Source organism: Martes martes (assembly GCF_963455335.1).
Source record: "Martes martes genome assembly, chromosome: 11".
Taxonomy (NCBI): Eukaryota; Metazoa; Chordata; class Mammalia; order Carnivora; family Mustelidae; genus Martes; species Martes martes.
The window spans coordinates 43,673,122-43,687,215 of NC_137899.1; the positions used below are offsets into that span (position 1 = coordinate 43,673,122).

Sequence of the window (14,094 nt, forward strand, 5' to 3'; positions counted from 1 at the left end):
GTTACTTGTTATGTTACAGTTCTCAGTAACATGTTAGTATATATAAGAAAAATCTACAATGCCTAGAATTTGACATAAAAGAAATATGTAAATCATAAGACTTTATTGAGTATATGGGGTACCTGGGTGGCTCAGTCATTAAGTGTCTGCCTTCGGCTCAGGTCATGATCTCAGGGTCCTGGGATTGAGCCCAGAATCCAGCTCCCTGCTTGGCGGGAAGCCTCCTTCTCCCTCTCCCACTCCTCCTGCTTGTGTTCCCTCTCTGCTGTGTTTCTCTCTGTCAAATAAATAAACAAATAAAATCTTAAAAAAAAAAAAAAAAGACTTTATCGAGTATATGAAATAGAAAACTGAGACCTAAATGAGAAATCTCAACACATTTATGCATGGGAAGAGAAGACTCAATATTTTTCAAATAGCAGTTTACCTGAAACTAATGTGCAGGTTGAGTTCCAAAGGAAATTCAAAAGGATTTGTTTTGTTACTTGAAAAGTTGTTCTCAAAGGTCATATGGAAAACTGATGCCAATTAATAGAAAAGAAAATTTGGAAAGGCTTTTCCTGTAAGATACCAACATGTACTATAGAATAGCAATTAAAGTGAAGCTCTGTATAGGGATTATCTGTTAAGAAGGAAATGAAATCAGAACCAAATCAAATATAGAAATCCATAAGGAAATCAAATATAGAATCATAAATGTTGGCAGTTTGAATAGTGGGTGGCAAAAGACATACTACCTCACACCATACACAAAAATAAATCATGATAGGTTAAATATTAAATATGAAAAACCATAAAAGTACTGAAAGATATCTGATACTAAAGTAAGAGCACATGTATGACAAAGTTGCAACTTCAGTATGAAAACCTCTCGTGCATCAATAACAAAGGACATTAGCAGGCAGTGGTTCACAGATGGCAGAAGCACAGCGCTGAGTATAGGAAATATTATTTATGTGTTAATCAGTGATTAGCGGTCCACCTCATTATGAATCATACATATCAACTTTAATCATTCAGAGTAAGAGACCATATATTATTTTTATTTTTACCTTGTTCATCTTGGCTTTTATACTTCCTTTCTGTGGTAGAAGTTCCTTGAGCATCGAAAGGCTTGTCTTGCTCTTAACTCCGGAGAACAAACAGATGGTTACCAGAGGGGAGGTGTGTGGGGGGATGGCTGAAACAGGTGATGGGGATGAGGCATACACTTACCATGATGAACGTTTTGGTACCCCCTGTGACAGCTATGAGAGGTGGTTAATTCTTGAGAACTCCTCCAAAAGACTTGAAAACAACCTTACAGTTGCTAAGTGTATGTTATTGAACTGAACATGATATGTTATTGCCACACTATTTAATAATCCATAAGGTTTTCTTAAATGGTTGACAAAATGGAAATGAAAAATACTAGAAGGTAATTGTAATAGTGAAGGAAACGAATCTTTTAAACACACACAGAGCTGTCCAGTAAAGCCACATGATACACATAACTGACATGATTTCATCTATGCTTTTTCAGTAAAAATAGCAAAGGGAAAAAGAAAACAGTGCAGAAGAGTCCGTCTGCTCTCTACCGAAATAGTGTATACTTATACCATTATACCTCTACACTTCAACGTAAAGGATTATTTTGACTGTAGCCTTTTTACCTTCCTTACTTTAGGATCTGAATTTCTGTATATGAATCTGAATTTATAAATTGTATTTGAAATGTTGAAATAACTCTCCTTACTTGAGTTGCCATTTTCAGATTTACCATGCTTTTCAGTTCTTGATTTCTTGGGGTTTTTTGACCACAAGTAATTTGAGACTACCTTATCTTATGTTTTGTAGGCTGCTGGATCAAGATCAGTCCCTATGCCGCTGTCAAATATAGCAGTGCCAAAATCTTCCGTTTCACGTGTGCCCTGCAATGTAGAAGGGATAAGTCCTGAATTAGAAAAGGTATTCATTAAAGAAAATAATGGGAAGGAGGAAGTGTCCAAGGTAAGGTTCTGTGGGATGTTGGAATCCTTTTTTTTTTTTTCCTTTAATATTCAGAACTGTCTTTAAAGTCCTTATTTTGGTAACAGCTTTGTTAGCTATAATTCACGTACCCATGCAATTTACCCATGTGAAATGTACAACTCAGTGGTTTTTTTTTTTTTTTTTTAGTATATTCCCAGTTGTACAACCATCACCACAATCAATTTTACAGCATTTTCATCACCCCAGAAGGAAACTCTATCTTTTAGCAATCATCCCTCATTTCCTTCCAGTACCCTCAGCTGTAGGTAGCTACTAATCTCCTTTCTTGATCTACAGCTTTGCCCTTTCTAGACATTTCACATAAATGGAATCATGCAATACATGGCCTTTTGTAACTGACTGTTTTCATTTAGCATAATGTTTTTAAGGGTCAGCCATGTTGTAAGGCTTATCAGTACTTCATTCCTTTTTATTGTCAAATACTCAGTTGTGTGGATTTTGTTTAGCTAGTCATCAATCGGGGAACATGATCTTATTCCCACTTTTTGGCTATCATGAATAATGCTGCTATGAAGTTCATATACAAGATTTCATGCAAACATGTTTTCATTTCTCTTGGGTATATACCTAGTTGTGGAATGGGTGGTTTGGTAGCTGTTTGTTTAACCTTTTGAGAAACTGCCAGACTATTTTCCAGAGTGTCTGCACTACACCATTTACTTGAATGAAGGTTCCAGTTTCTCCATCTTCACCCATACTTGTATTTCTGCCTTTTTTATTGTAGCCATCCTAGTGGGTGTGGGTGTGGGCATCTTCTCATGGTGTGGCTATGCGTTTCCTGAAGGCTAATAACGTTAAGCATCTTTTAGGTGCGATTGGGCATTTGTATCTCTTCTTTGGAAATTAGATCATTTGCCCTATTTTAAAACTGGATTATTTGTCTTTTTATTGTTGAATTGTAGAAATTCTTTATGAAGTTTAGTCTCTAGATAAAAGTTTTTATTAGATGTATGATTTGAAAATCTCTCCCATTCTGTGGGTTATCTTTCACTCTTTACTTTCTGGATGCTGTCCTTTGAAACAAATACTTTGTCAGTTTTGACAAAGTTTGATATATTGTTTTTCTTCATTTTTTTCCTTCAGTTTTTAAAAGATTTTATTTATTTATTTGAAAGAGCAAGTGTGCACAGGTAGGGGGAGGGGCCAAGGGAGAAGCAGACCCAACTGAGCAGGGAGCCCTGTGTGGGCTGCATCCAAGGACCTGGAGATCATGATCTGAGCCAAAGGCAGATGCTTAACTGGCTGAGCCAGCCAGGACCCCCTATTGTTTTTCTTTTGTTGTTTGTATATTTGATGTCATATTTAAGAAACCATTACCTAATCTAGGGTCACAATGATACTTGTGTTTTCTTCTAAGAGTTTTTTAGTTTAACCGTCCCTTATGGTTAGGTCATTGAGCCATTTTGGATTTTACAAAAATGCTTTATAAATTACCTCTGTCCCAGAAAAGAAATCTGGACACTACTGTGTGTGAACCTGTATTTGACCACATCTTAAATGTATACGCAACAAAAGAAAACATCAAATAGCCTTTGACTTAACTACCCCTGTGATTTTTTTGGGGGGACCCAAAATAATTATTTAATTTATGTCAAATGTGTGTCTTTTCTTTAAGTAATGTGCAGGTTTTAAAACTGATTTAATTTCAAAATCTAAACAGTTCAGTTTTATATTTATAAAATTAAAGTAAGACTTCCTTTCAATTCTCTCTATTGCCTAGCAGATATGAGCATTGTGAGGAGTATCTTGTATATCTTTCCTGATATGTGTGTGTATTCTAATGTCTAGTGAATCATCGTATGAATGTACCATAACTTAGAAGTCCCCTGTTGATGGGCATTTGGATTGTTTTCAGTTTTTATCATCACAAGCGGTGCTACATGTAGAAAACATGTACTCTTAAAGACAATTTTCCGGCAGTGAAATTGCTGGGTCAAAGCATTTGTATGTTTTAAATTTTGATGAATATTGCTAAAATTATCCGCCCCAAAAGTTGTTCATATCTTTATGGCTGCAGCAGTTGGGAGAGTCCACTATGACAGAAACTCTGATGCCATGTAATCAGCATGACATCAGAAGCACTAAACTGTAGGTCCTTTATTTGTAAGGACACTGGAATAATGAGCTGTAAGTTCTTTTTGGGTCCAAAATATATGTTTCTGTGATTATAGTTTCATTTCCGTTTCTTATTTTTGCCACTCAGAATAGTGCATTAGAAGAACCAAGTCGAATTATGAGTAGTCCTACATAGATGGGTACCAAAATAGGAGAATTGTTTTAAGTTATATTAACATCCCTTATGGAATAGTAATAGAATCAATCTCCTTTTTGGAAACTTTGAGTAATCTGTAGAGGAAATGGAAAACATGGTTCTGTTCTGATGTCTAAAAAATTAAAATAAAGAATGAACAGAATAATCTATACCTGCGAGAATGCAATTTTACTTTTCTTACTAGCAAGTCAGAGTAACTTCTTGCAGTTTGATCACTTCGTTCAGCGCATGTTTGTTGGATGTCTGCCATGTGCCAGACACCGTGGTAGGTGTTGGGGACAGTGTTGAAAAAAGCCCCTCTCCTGGAGGAGTATTACAGAAGTGCTAATCTATAGATGCATACAGAGAGTTATAGAATTGGTAAAATAGCTTATCCTTAGTAGTTGGAAGTAAATTTTTGGTTCGGTGGAGACAATGCAGAAATCAGGTCACAAGACTGGTGTCTTTAATCTCTGAAAAATCATCTGTGGTGAGATGGTTGTGGAAGGTAAAAACCAAGGCCCTGCTGTGTGCCTCTGTAGACATCACACATGTGATGGTTGTTTCTCTTCCAGCCCTTGGAGATCCCGGACGGTCGAAGAGCCCCACTCCCTGCTCACTACCGGAGCAGCAGCACTCGCAGCATCGACACTCAGACCCCCTCTGTGCAGGAGCGCAGCAGTAGCTGTAGCAGCCATTCACCCTGTGTCTCTCCCTTTTGTCCCCCCGAGTCCCAGGATGGGAGCCCTTGCTCAACGGAAGATTTACTCTATGATCGTGATAAAGGTGAGAAGGAAATCATCCACTTAGATAGAGGGTTCATTGTAGGGCCTTGTTCATTACACTTTCTTTGTCTTAGACCATTACATCCCTTTATTTTCTTTTGTGGAATGGTGGGATTGTGAAGGATTGGTCAATCTAGGTTCGTTCATTGGTTTCCCGTACCCCCTTCTTTGTGACTCTCACAAACATCTTCCATAAATGTGTCAGAGAAGCACAGCGCATGGTTCTAACAGCTGATGAAAGCTCTCAAATGGAGTGCATACAGCTTTACATACTAGAACACACAGGGTTTTCCTTGGTATTGTCCGAGCTAATGATGATTATGGTTGAGTTTATACTGCGTATGCTTAAAGGTCGATTTTATAAATCAGATTGACTGAGGAGGAAGTAATTTCTAGATATTCTGTTGGAAGGATGATATATTTTTAACCAAGTAGGTAAAGTTTGATAAGTACCTACCAGATGTCAGAGGTTGTTATGGTATGTAAAAGAATTATTAACTAAAACTGATAAGATGGTGGCACCTCTGGGATTTTTGTTACTTTTCGGCCTCAGCTGTCTCCCCTGACTCTCCTGTCCCTGTGTCAGGCACTTGGCCACCACTTACTCTCTTTCTGTTTCTGGCCCCCTTGGACCCAGACCCAGATGGCAGCAAAGATTGCCCAGCTTCCCCCTCCCTAGTTACTTTCAAAGAAACACTGAACTTGTCACACATTTACTGCTTCTCACCACAGAGAAATCCACCATAGGCCAGAATTTTAAAACTTAAAAAGGTAAAAGTTATAGAATCTTACAGGATTTTTATGGTCCTTGTCCTGATTTGACCGTCATTCCCCTTCATTTTTTTTTTTAATTTGGAGGTATTATTACATTTAAATTGCCAGATTTTAAGTGCTCAGCCCAGTGAATTTTTACATATGTATGCACTCATGAAACTACTACCTAGATGAAGATACAGAACATTTTTAGCATCCCAGAAGGTTCCCTCGGGCCCCCTTCCCCTCTCCATCTGGAAGTAACCACTGTTCTGATTTCCATCGCCATAATTTAATTTTTTCATGTACTGTACTTTACAGAAATGGAATGGTGCATGTGTATTCTTGTGTCTGGCTTCTTTCACTCATCATTATGCCTAACTCTCTGCTGAGATGTTAAATAGCAGTTACTTTGGACTTTGTCTTCTGCTTTTCTTTCTGTGGTTGGATCTCCGTAGCCCTCTGCTTGCTTTTCACCCTTTCATGATTGACTGACCAGCCTTGTGCACTTCCGTCCTTCATTAGGGATGTACTGAAGGCATACCGTAGGCATCTCTTTGCTTCAAGTGGGAAGTCTTGGTATTTCATAGAATGTCAGGCGAGGGAACTTTGATTTCACTGAGGCATCATCCTATTGGCACAAACACCTTTAGTCATTTCCTCATAACATACACTCTGGATGTTTCACAGTTAAACAAGAAAACACTTTGCTTCTAATAGGATTATGAAGGTAATTGGAAATATTTAGAGAATAGTAATTTGTTTTAGGCTACACGAGTGGTAAGTGGCAAGAGAGGTCTGTCTTGATTCCAAAACCTGTATTCTGTGTTTGTTGTATCAGTAGAAAGGATAAGTGCAGTCCAGGTTGACCACTCTTGCTATTTTTTAGTCCATGTAGTTGGAGAAAGTAAAAATAGCAGTAATAATAAGGCTAGGCAATTAATTTCTGGAGTTTTGTTTTCTTCTTTCTAAGTTTAATATTGTGCATAATTGAGAGACACTGAACCAAAAAGGAAGTGTATTAGGAAGATGATGAGTGAGTTCTACTCTGGTTAACTGTTTGAGAGATTGCCTTCAGGACATCTATGTGCTAATATTCAATGAGGCAGATAAATACATGGTTTCTGCATTTCAGAAAAGGTACTCACTTAGATCCAAGTTTAAAACAGTATATGTTTTTACATAGAACATGTATAAGTTTAAGGAGTGCAGTAATGATTTGATACATGTATATATATTTACAAAATGTTTACCACAATAAAGTTAGTTACCATATCCTTCACCTCATATAATTACCATTTTGTTGTCGTTGCTATGGTGAGAACATTAAAGTTTTACTCTCGTAGCAGCTTTGAAGTATGCAATACAGTGTTATTAACTGTAGTCACCATGCTGTACCTTAGATCCCCAGAGCTTATTCATCTTATAACTGAAAGTTTGTACTCTTTGACTGTCATCTTCCTATATCCTTGGTTCCTGGCAAACACTGTTCTACTCTCTCTTTCTGTAAGTTTGATGTTTTTAAGATTCCACATATAAGTAAGATCATACAGTGTTTTTCTCTGACTTATTTCACTTACCATAATGCCCTGAAGGTCCTGTTCCTCTTGTTGTTTTTTTTTTCTTTTTAAATGTAAAATGAGAACATTGGTCCAGATCATCTCTAAGACCCAATAGTTTTTTCCTAATCAAAAAATAATTCTAATACCTACCTCAATATCATTATTGGGGTTAATGAGATATTGTAGCAAAGTGCTTATTAGCACAACCATTGGTCCATAGTAAACAATAAATTGTGTTGGGTGTGGCTAATTGTGACTTTTTAAAAATCTGCGTAAAAGTTATGGAGCTCTCAATCATTTTAGACATTTTTCTCTATACTATAAGACTATTTCAGCTTGGGAATTAAGACACTAGTTTAACATATTGACCATATTTAGCTTTGAGCATTACTTGGTGATTGAGATTAAGTTGATGTTACTGTTCCCTGGAAAAATAGGTGACCATATATTACAATGTGCACTTTCTAGTTCTTAAATAAATGAAGTCCCCTCTTTGTGAAGAAAACATTAAAATAACATCTATCTCTCTTATATATGCATGTATGTCTATACATACATACACGTATGGACTTTAGGATCAGGAATGGAGGTTTATGTATTCAACTGAGTTTATCCTCCCAGTTTAAGAAACATTTGTTGAACATGGACTGTATGTCAGGAACTCCACTAGAGAATGGAGGAGAAATAGAAATGAATAAGATGTGAAATCTGTTTTTAAGGAATTTATGGCCTAATATGGAATAACAGTAACATAAATAATACACTGTTATACAAGTATGTTCAGAATACCAAAGGTTCTAAAGAGTGAGTTGTTAGTTATGTAGTTTCTGAAACCTACATATGTTAACGAGTCTCTGACTCGTTATTTCTCTATGTACAGACCGAATTTTGTGTTTTTTTAAAGATACCCATTCTTATAATTTGCATTTTCCAGTAAAGAAAAAAATGGAAGCTATACATTTTGAATAGGTTTGTATTATTAACTATGAAGATAGAATTGATATTGTGATTTTGTAGTCAACTTGAATATCCTTGGAGTACCTACATATTCTGCAGTTCGTGTGAAGAAACTTTCTCTGTGGTAGAATAGTTGGTTCAAACATTGTTAGGCCCTGGATACGCGTGCTCAAGAGGGGAGGGGGTAGCCATTGTGAATATGTGCTCTCATGAGGGATGGGCTAGTGAGCTGATGAGTTTTCTAATACTCATCTGTGATATACTTAACCTTTTCGTGATTTTGCTAACATTATTTCTTCCTATTCCTAACATACAATCTTTTCCATGAGCCGTGTATAATTTGAGACCTACAAAGTAATTTCAATTGATTAGTATATTGATTTTTTCCTTTGGCTATTTCAGTTGCAGTGCCAGGACAAAAACACTATTGAGAAAGGTCCAGCCATTAAGAGACTGTTTTCAGGTTTGGGATTTCTTTTTCCCTTTTTTGCTAGGTTTTTCCAGTGACCTAAAAACTGAAGACAGCCTGGTTACATGTATAAGTTGTCAGGCTAACAAATGTAGTACCCACCACAGTTCCTACAGTGTGGTCCGTATGGAGAATTCAGGATCCAGAATAAGAGTTCTCATCTTGACATCCTCAGAATGTACCCTAAGAGTTAGCCTAAATTTTATTACATTATCATGGCCAAAATGCAAGGCAGAAAAACAGTCACTTATGTAATACAAATGGCAGCGTCAGAATATTCTTTTAGCAGCTCTGCCAGTGCTCCTGATGGTGGCCAGAGTGGAGCTGGGCGAGCCACAAGCTTGAGACGTGAGCCTGCCACTTAGAGTTGATCTTTGGCACAGTTCACTTAGGCAGTTGTTCTACAGTTCTGCAGTTTTGCAAGATATTGTGGAAACACTGATCATTCTAATATGAAGTCAACTGAACCATTCTCCTCAGGCCAGCTACTAACAGTCATATTCCAAGAGTCCATAAATTGAGTACTTGGAACTTAAACTGCATTTTCTCACAAGAACAACGTATATTATGTGGATGGAGTTTCCCAAGGCCAATGCATATAAGCCTATTTACCTCATACTGTGATTAACTCATAAATATTAATATTCCTAAACTTTGGTTGTTAGGACTCCCCTTGGTTGTAGGGGAGAAAGAAATAAAGTATTACCTTGTCTTTTCTGGGTCCAGGGCTGCACCTAGTCAGACTTTTGAAAGAGACTCTCTTTGACATCATCTTATTCCTTTCTACTTACATTTTAACTCTATTTGCATTTATCTCTAGGGCTCCTATATCTCTAGGGCTCTTCTTTGACCTTTGCCCTTAATAGACTTTAACCCTCTATCTTCTAGAGAGCCTATAATCAGTTGAGATTTTGTAGTACTTTTCTTTTTGTGTTTTATATTGTGAAAATAAATATGTCATACATACTGCTTTTAGCCACTACATCTTAAAATCACTGCTTTTGAGCCTGAGTCTGTTTTCTCTATCAAAAAAGCCTCATCTAGGGGCGCCCGGGTGGCTCAGTGGGTTAAAGCCGCTGCCTTCGGCTCAGGTCATGATCCCAGCATCCTGAGATCGAGCCCCGCATTGGGTTCTCTGCTCAGCAGGGAGCCTGCTTCCTCCCTTCTCTCTCTGCGTGCCTCTCTGCCTACTTGTGATCTGTCAAATAAATAAACAAAATCTTTAAAAAAAAAAAAAAGCCTCATATAGTTCTAGGATGCCTTATTATCCTAGAAGAACCTCTTGGTGGTAAAGTCACAGAGTATAGAGATAAAACACTGCAGTATTCCGTGGGTTAATGATGACCTATTCTAGAATCCTAATATCATCTCCCTGTTTGTCTCTTTCAAGATAACATGTAAAATCACTTATATTCCCATGTCTGATAGCACATAAGAAGTGTCCAGGAAATGCCTATTTCCCCTCTTTAGGAAAATGTTCACAGTTGCACTGAGGGCAGATGCTATACTGGCACTCTCTGGATGACGAGTTATTATTTATAATTCAAAACTAATAAGTATGCATCTCAGTTCTAGTAGGTACAACCCAAAGTCCAGAATAGAAGCAAACTCAAATTGATTAACATGCCTGCATATATATTTCACTTAATCTCCTATTATCTATTCACCAGAATATAAGCTTCAGCAGGAGCAGGTAACCTCATTTTGCTCCTTGTTTTCTCCTCAGTGAATAGAGTAGTGCCTAGCACGGAGTATTGCCTAGTGGAGATTCTTTTGGGTATTCCTTTAGGACATTTCTTTATGGTATGTCCATTTTTTTTTTCCCCTAAGATTTTATTTATTTATTTATTTATTTATTTGACACACAGAGAGATCACAAGTAGGCAGAGAGGCAGGCAGAGAGAGAGAGGGAAGCAGGCTCCCTGCTGAGCAGAGAGCCCTATGCAGGATTTGATCCCAGGACCCTGAGATCATGACCTGAGCCGAAGGCAGAGGGTTAACCCATTGAGCCACCCAGGCGCCTGGTATATCCATTTTTAAGGGTGTATTTTTATAGCTGTGTTGAACATCAGTATCTTTTTCTTTAGGTTATTGTATGTGTTAGGCTTTTGAATGTTCGGGAAGGGTGTGATAATGTCCTCCTTTCCCATCGTCGCCAAAAAAAAAAGCAAGACAGTAAAGAGAACTAAACAAGTAAGATTATACTAATTTAATGATGGGCTTTTGGTGGGAAAGAAGCCATGAAGTTCAAATTCCCTATTGAACTGCTGTGAAGGGATGTAACTTTGCTAAAATCCATCTCATCTTCCACTTTGATCAGGACAGGGGAGAAAATAGGGTATCAGCTAGATTAGAGGAAAAGGGGATCTATTTAATTTTTTTCTCCCTGTTACCTTTGTGTTTCTTTAAGAATATCAACACATAGAGGCCATTCCTTACACCTTGTCTCCTTGTGAGACTAATAGAAGGCAGATCCAATGAAGCTGTTACCTGAGCTATAAGATTTTAATTAGAAGCATGGACCATTAGACGAAAGGAATGTGATCAATCATCTGTTCCCCTCCTCATATCTCCAGTGAGGGCACTAAGTTGAGCTAGATCAAAACGTAGTAAGACAGAGAGCCTAATGGTAATGAGCTCCGACTCGGGTGCAGCCAGATTGATTCCCTGCTCTGCCATTTACCAAGTCATGTGTCCTTGGGCGAGTTACTCAACCTCTCTGTATCTCAGTTTCTTACCTATAAATTAGGGATAATGATGGTACCTGCCTCATAGGATTGTTGCAGTGATCAAATGTGCTCGGGTGATTTTACTTTTGTCATCTCCTATAATATTACCACAATCCTATGAGTAGGGGACACTGTTGTTATTTTAAGAAAGGGGAATCTGAGGGTGTAGAAAATGAAGTAACTTTCCTAAATTCTTTGGAGTCCAACAGTGATCTTCTGTAGGAACCTCCTGCGACTACTGGCTACCCTTGCAGGAGGAATAGCCTTATGCAGGCATTCAGCTGTGAACGGTCCTGGTGTGTGGAGAACAGTCAGAAACTGTGTGGTGAGAACACAGGGGTGAAGGGTGGGGAGCAGAAAGCAGCAAGAGGAGAGAGGATGAAAGGTCACTGTTTCATAAGGGGCCTTGTAGGCCTTGTGAAGAGAAATGACAGACCAAGCACAGATCTTTGTTAGCTAAAAGACATGACCAGCTTTATCTTTAAAGGCCACACGCAGGTGGAACTATGGAAGTGGAGACAGCAGAAGGACAAGATAAGGTGCTATTTAAATAGTCTAGTCCTGTAGTCTCCAAACTTATTTATCACGTGTCCTTTCAGCAATGTTTAATCTGTTCATATATTTCTAAGTTATGTATGTATTTAATTCAGTCCACAAACTAAATATGTACTAGCGAAGCAAACTTTCTTATTCCTAAAGACAGAAAGTAAGCATATGTAAGTGTTCTAATATTCCTGCATGTCAGCAGATTGTTTTGTACCCTGAGTTGGGAAACCACAGGTGCAGGGCAGAGCGAGACTGGAGGCTGCAGAGGAGTTGGAGGACAGGGACTGAAGAGGAGTCAGCAGCGCCTGGTGGCTGACTGATCGATGGATGCGGTACGGGAGGGGAAAGGCCAGGTTCTAACAGAGTTCTAGTTTGGGAGATGCAGAAGGTGATTACCACCATTAATTAGGCACTGAGTATCAAAGAAGGAATAGGCTTGAAGGAGAAAATAGTCATAAGTCTAAGATTCTATGTTGGTTTCTGCCCAAAGACATTATAATACCATTTTTCTTTAGCAAGAATGGGGGTGGGGGGCAGAGTAAATACTGAGTTTTATCTAATACACTAAGACAACATTTAAAGCATTTTGCTTTGCCTTCTATTTTGCACATAGTTAAGTGCTCAGTAAATATTTAAGTGAGCATTTAAAATTACAGTGAAATTTTTATTATAAGTGTTTATTTTTCCCCGTTAGCACACTTTAGGAGCAGTTTAATATGAACAGTGTATTTTAGCTTTTTGAAAACTGACATCCTGGAAATATTTCCATTTAAAAAGCTCAAGAGTGGGGCACCTGGGTGGCTCAGTGGGTTAAAGCCTCTGCCTTGGGCTCAGGTCATGATCCCAGGGTCCTGGGATCCAGCCCTGCATCGGGGCTTTCTGCTCAGCAGGGAGCCTGCTTCCCTTCCTCTCTCTCTGCCTGCCTCTGCCTACTTGTGATCTCTGTCTGTCAAATAAATAAATAAAATCTTGTAAAAAAAATAAAAAAATAAAAAGCTCAAGAGTATAAAAACTAAGATTATATCAGAATGATTTTCCTAAGAATCTCAATTACTTGTATTTTTTTTAAGATTTTTTATTTTTTTATTTGAGAGGGGAGAGGTCAGAGGGAGAAACAGACTCCCCGCTGAGCTGGGAGCCCGATGGGGACTCGATCCCAGGACTCCAGGATCATGACCTGAGCCAAAGGCAGTTGCTTAACCAAATGAGCCACCCAGGTGCCCTTTTTTCTTTTTTTTTAAAGATTTTTTAGAGAATCTTAATTACATCTAAAGCTATAAAATATTCTGTATAATCTGAAATTTATTTTCAGTGTAACTATTGTGATTTATATTTAAAAGAGGCAGGATTTTAGTCTATAAATTGGTTTGAGGACTGTGTTCAATAAAGTATTTTGCTTTCATTTTTAACTGCCATGTCAGATAGGCAAATTCAGCGTGACCAGTTAGCATATCAACAACTCTAGATCCCATTTCAAGGTAATAATAATAAGCTCTGTTCTGCATATCAGGATTGTTTGTGGAAGAAAGTTTGCACTTACTGTGAGTACACAAAAATAAAGGAGCAGCTGTGATTTGTGTGCTTAATTTACAAATTGTTAATTCAGTAAATACTTAGGGAACAGTAAGTGATTAAAACACCTCCCCCCATATGACAAATATTTGATTAATGGAACCAAACATTTGGAATGTAAGTTAAGCCCAGTATTCAAAACATAATCTTACTTGAAGCAGAGTTCAAAAATGTAAGGACCTTACCTCCTTTATTGAATGCTGGTCTAAGGGAGATACTAGCTACAGCTGATGTCTTGTTTTATTAAAATTCTGTAACCTTGTCTTAAAGGTTGACTTAGAAATTTTAGAGACACCTTAGAGACTACTTGTAAAAGCCAAATTTTCTCCTTACTTGTTTCCAGTTTGGTCTTGGAGTTAACTGAATGCATTTTCAATACAATTGGCAATAACAACAGGTTCCAAAATTTGTTGCCAAGGAATGCTATACAGTTTTGTGT

General features: G+C 37.8%; 1 protein-coding gene across 1 annotated transcript in view; it reads left to right on the plus strand.

Annotated features, from left to right (window-relative positions):
• GLCCI1 (glucocorticoid induced 1) overlaps positions 1 to 14,094 on the plus strand; it is a gene marked incomplete at its 5' end in the record, with an annotated part of 105,331 nt that overhangs the window by 79,703 nt on the left and 11,534 nt on the right. Inside the window, 2 exons of the mRNA XM_080817979.1 lie at positions 1,837 to 1,989; positions 4,858 to 5,068. Of these exons, the coding sequence (XP_080674105.1) occupies positions 1,837 to 1,989; positions 4,858 to 5,068 (364 nt within the window). The remainder of the gene's footprint in view (positions 1 to 1,836; positions 1,990 to 4,857; positions 5,069 to 14,094) is intronic.